General features: G+C 32.1%; 1 protein-coding gene across 1 annotated transcript in view; it reads left to right on the top strand.

The window, feature by feature from the left end:
* Positions 1-737: 737 nt before the first annotated feature.
* The window catches only part of HELRODRAFT_174580 (hypothetical protein), a gene marked incomplete at both ends in the record, with an annotated part of 10056 nt that continues 8368 nt past the window's right edge, over positions 738-2425 (top strand). The window contains 2 exons of the mRNA XM_009022029.1: positions 738-791; positions 1728-1776. Coding sequence (XP_009020277.1) covers positions 738-791; positions 1728-1776 — 103 coding nt within the window. The remainder of the gene's footprint in view (positions 792-1727; positions 1777-2425) is intronic.

Here is a 2425-nt window from a genome sequence, read left to right on the forward strand (position 1 = left end):
CCTCCTCATCATCATCATCATCATCATCATCTCGACAATGACATGCCCAGGATAGATGAAGTGATAAAAAAGAATTAAAATTTTTTCTCCGCGTTTGACGTATCTGCCCAAAAGTTGATGGTGATGATGATGATGACAATGAGGATGATGATGATGACAATGAGGATGATGATGATGACAATGAGGATGATGATGATGACAATGAGGATGATGATGACGACGACGGTGATAGCAATGAAGACTATTAAATATAATGACAGCCATAATTACCTTTTTTTTAATAGCGACGATGTTGTTGTTGTTGTTATTATTATTATCATTATAATAATTTTATATAACTCTACATAACTCTTTATAACTATATAAAACTCAATATAACTCTATATCACTCTATTTAACCTTATATAACTAAATATTTTTAAAATACAAGTTTTAACTCTGCTGCTCCTCTACTTGCTCATGCTCCTTTCTTTTCTCATATATCTCCACATTTTGTTCTCTTGCACTAGCTACCTATAAAATATAGAATTATTTTTAAAATTTGCACTTAATGCATAAGTCTCAATTTAAATTGTTTTTAAGTACTTATCAGATATATTAATTGAACCTGAATATTAATTGCCCTGGTTTACGATCGTCTTTTTTGTTCTCTTTTATTGTTAACCCTTGTTAAACATTTTTTTGCTAAATCTGCATTTTCTTTCTCGGGAACTCTCTAGCTCCTTCTCTGACTTACGATGTTCAGAGCGGATCTCAAGTCTGGAGGTGAGCACGGAAACGCCCGTGCCAGAGTAAATTGGCATTTTTTAAAAAATTTTGTGCTTTTTTGTCATGAATGGGAATTCGGGAGAGAATCGGGGATGAGAAAAAATATGGGTGGGAGTTGGGAACGAATTTCAATTCCTACTCACCTCCACTGAGAAGAACAATAATAAACAATGAAATCTCCAAAAACAACAATAATAATAACATAACGGTCTCAGTGAATTGATGTACTGAATAATTCAGGTCGCCTCATGAATATTCAAATGACATCGTCATCATCATCGTCATCATCAGAGACTGCCATTGTAGAAATTATTATAATGGTGATGACGACGATGATGGTGACGATGGTGATGAGGATGATGATGGCATCTAAATAGAGTTGGTTGGTTGCATTGGAAATGGAAAAATATTTCCATTGTTTCCTGCTATTATGTGAATTATAAGTGTTTGGCGTTCGTGATGGTGACGACGACGACGATGACGATAAAAATCACAATAATAATAATGATGATAATGATTATAATAATAGTAGTAGTAGTAGTAATAATAATAATAATATAAATAATAATATATTTTTCCTTTATTTTCTAATCACATTCATACCATTTTTATTATCATCAACGTCGTCACCATCATCAGCATTATCATCTTTATCATCTTCTTCTTCATCATTATTGATCTAGTAGTAGTAGTTGTAGGAATAGTAATGGTAGTAGTAGTAGTTGTAGTAGTAGTAGTAGTAGTATTTTTGTTAGCAGAAGGCAGCACTTGCATATTACTGAGGTTTTCGTATGTTCATCCATTTATCCGTTAATTTATTTATTCATTCATTTATTCATTCTTTTATTCATTCATTCATTCATTCATTCATACATACATACATGCATGCATGCATACATACAATTTCGATGCAATTGATTTTATTTTAATTTAATTTAGCTTTTTTTTTGAATTCGCAGATTGAAGATGCCATGCTCATGTTTGACAAAGTAACGCAACGCCATAGAGGTATTTGTGTGTGTTTGTTTGTTAGTCTATCTGTCATTCTGTCTGTCTCGTTGTTTATGTTTATGTATGTGTTTGCATGAATGTTTGTTTATTTATTTTTTATAAATCAAATCAAATCTATCGTGTGAATGTTTGTTTGTATTTATTTTTGTTGGTTTGTTTTTTTGGGGCTATTTAATTTTAGATGAACTAATTTTTTTTTTGCAAAAATATCAAATCATATTACGCTAAATGATGTCTGATTGTTTGTGTGTCTGTTTGTTTGTTTACGTGTTTGTTTGTATGTTTGTTGGTGTGTGTTTGCTTGTTTGTGTGTGTGTGTTGGTGTGTGTCATTTAACTTGTAATGAATTAGTTGTTTTTGCAATTTTTCACTCTTTCATTTTCAATGTCTTACTGGCTATTGCATCACGCACAAGCCAACCAACCGACCGACCAACCCAGCCAGACGAGTGACAAATAAATTGACACCTCTGCCGTTTCCATACAATCGATGCGAATAATTTCTAGCGTTTATGTTTTTGTGTTTGTTTGTTCATGTGTGTGTGTTTGTGTGTATTTGTGTGTATGTGTTTGTTTATTTACTTATTTACATACAAACCAACAAACACATATGCATGTATAGATTCATCTCGTGTATTTGTATCATA

The sequence above is a fragment of the Helobdella robusta genome (assembly GCF_000326865.2).
Source record: "Helobdella robusta unplaced genomic scaffold HELROscaffold_30, whole genome shotgun sequence".
Lineage (NCBI taxonomy): Eukaryota > Metazoa > Annelida > Clitellata > Rhynchobdellida > Glossiphoniidae > Helobdella > Helobdella robusta.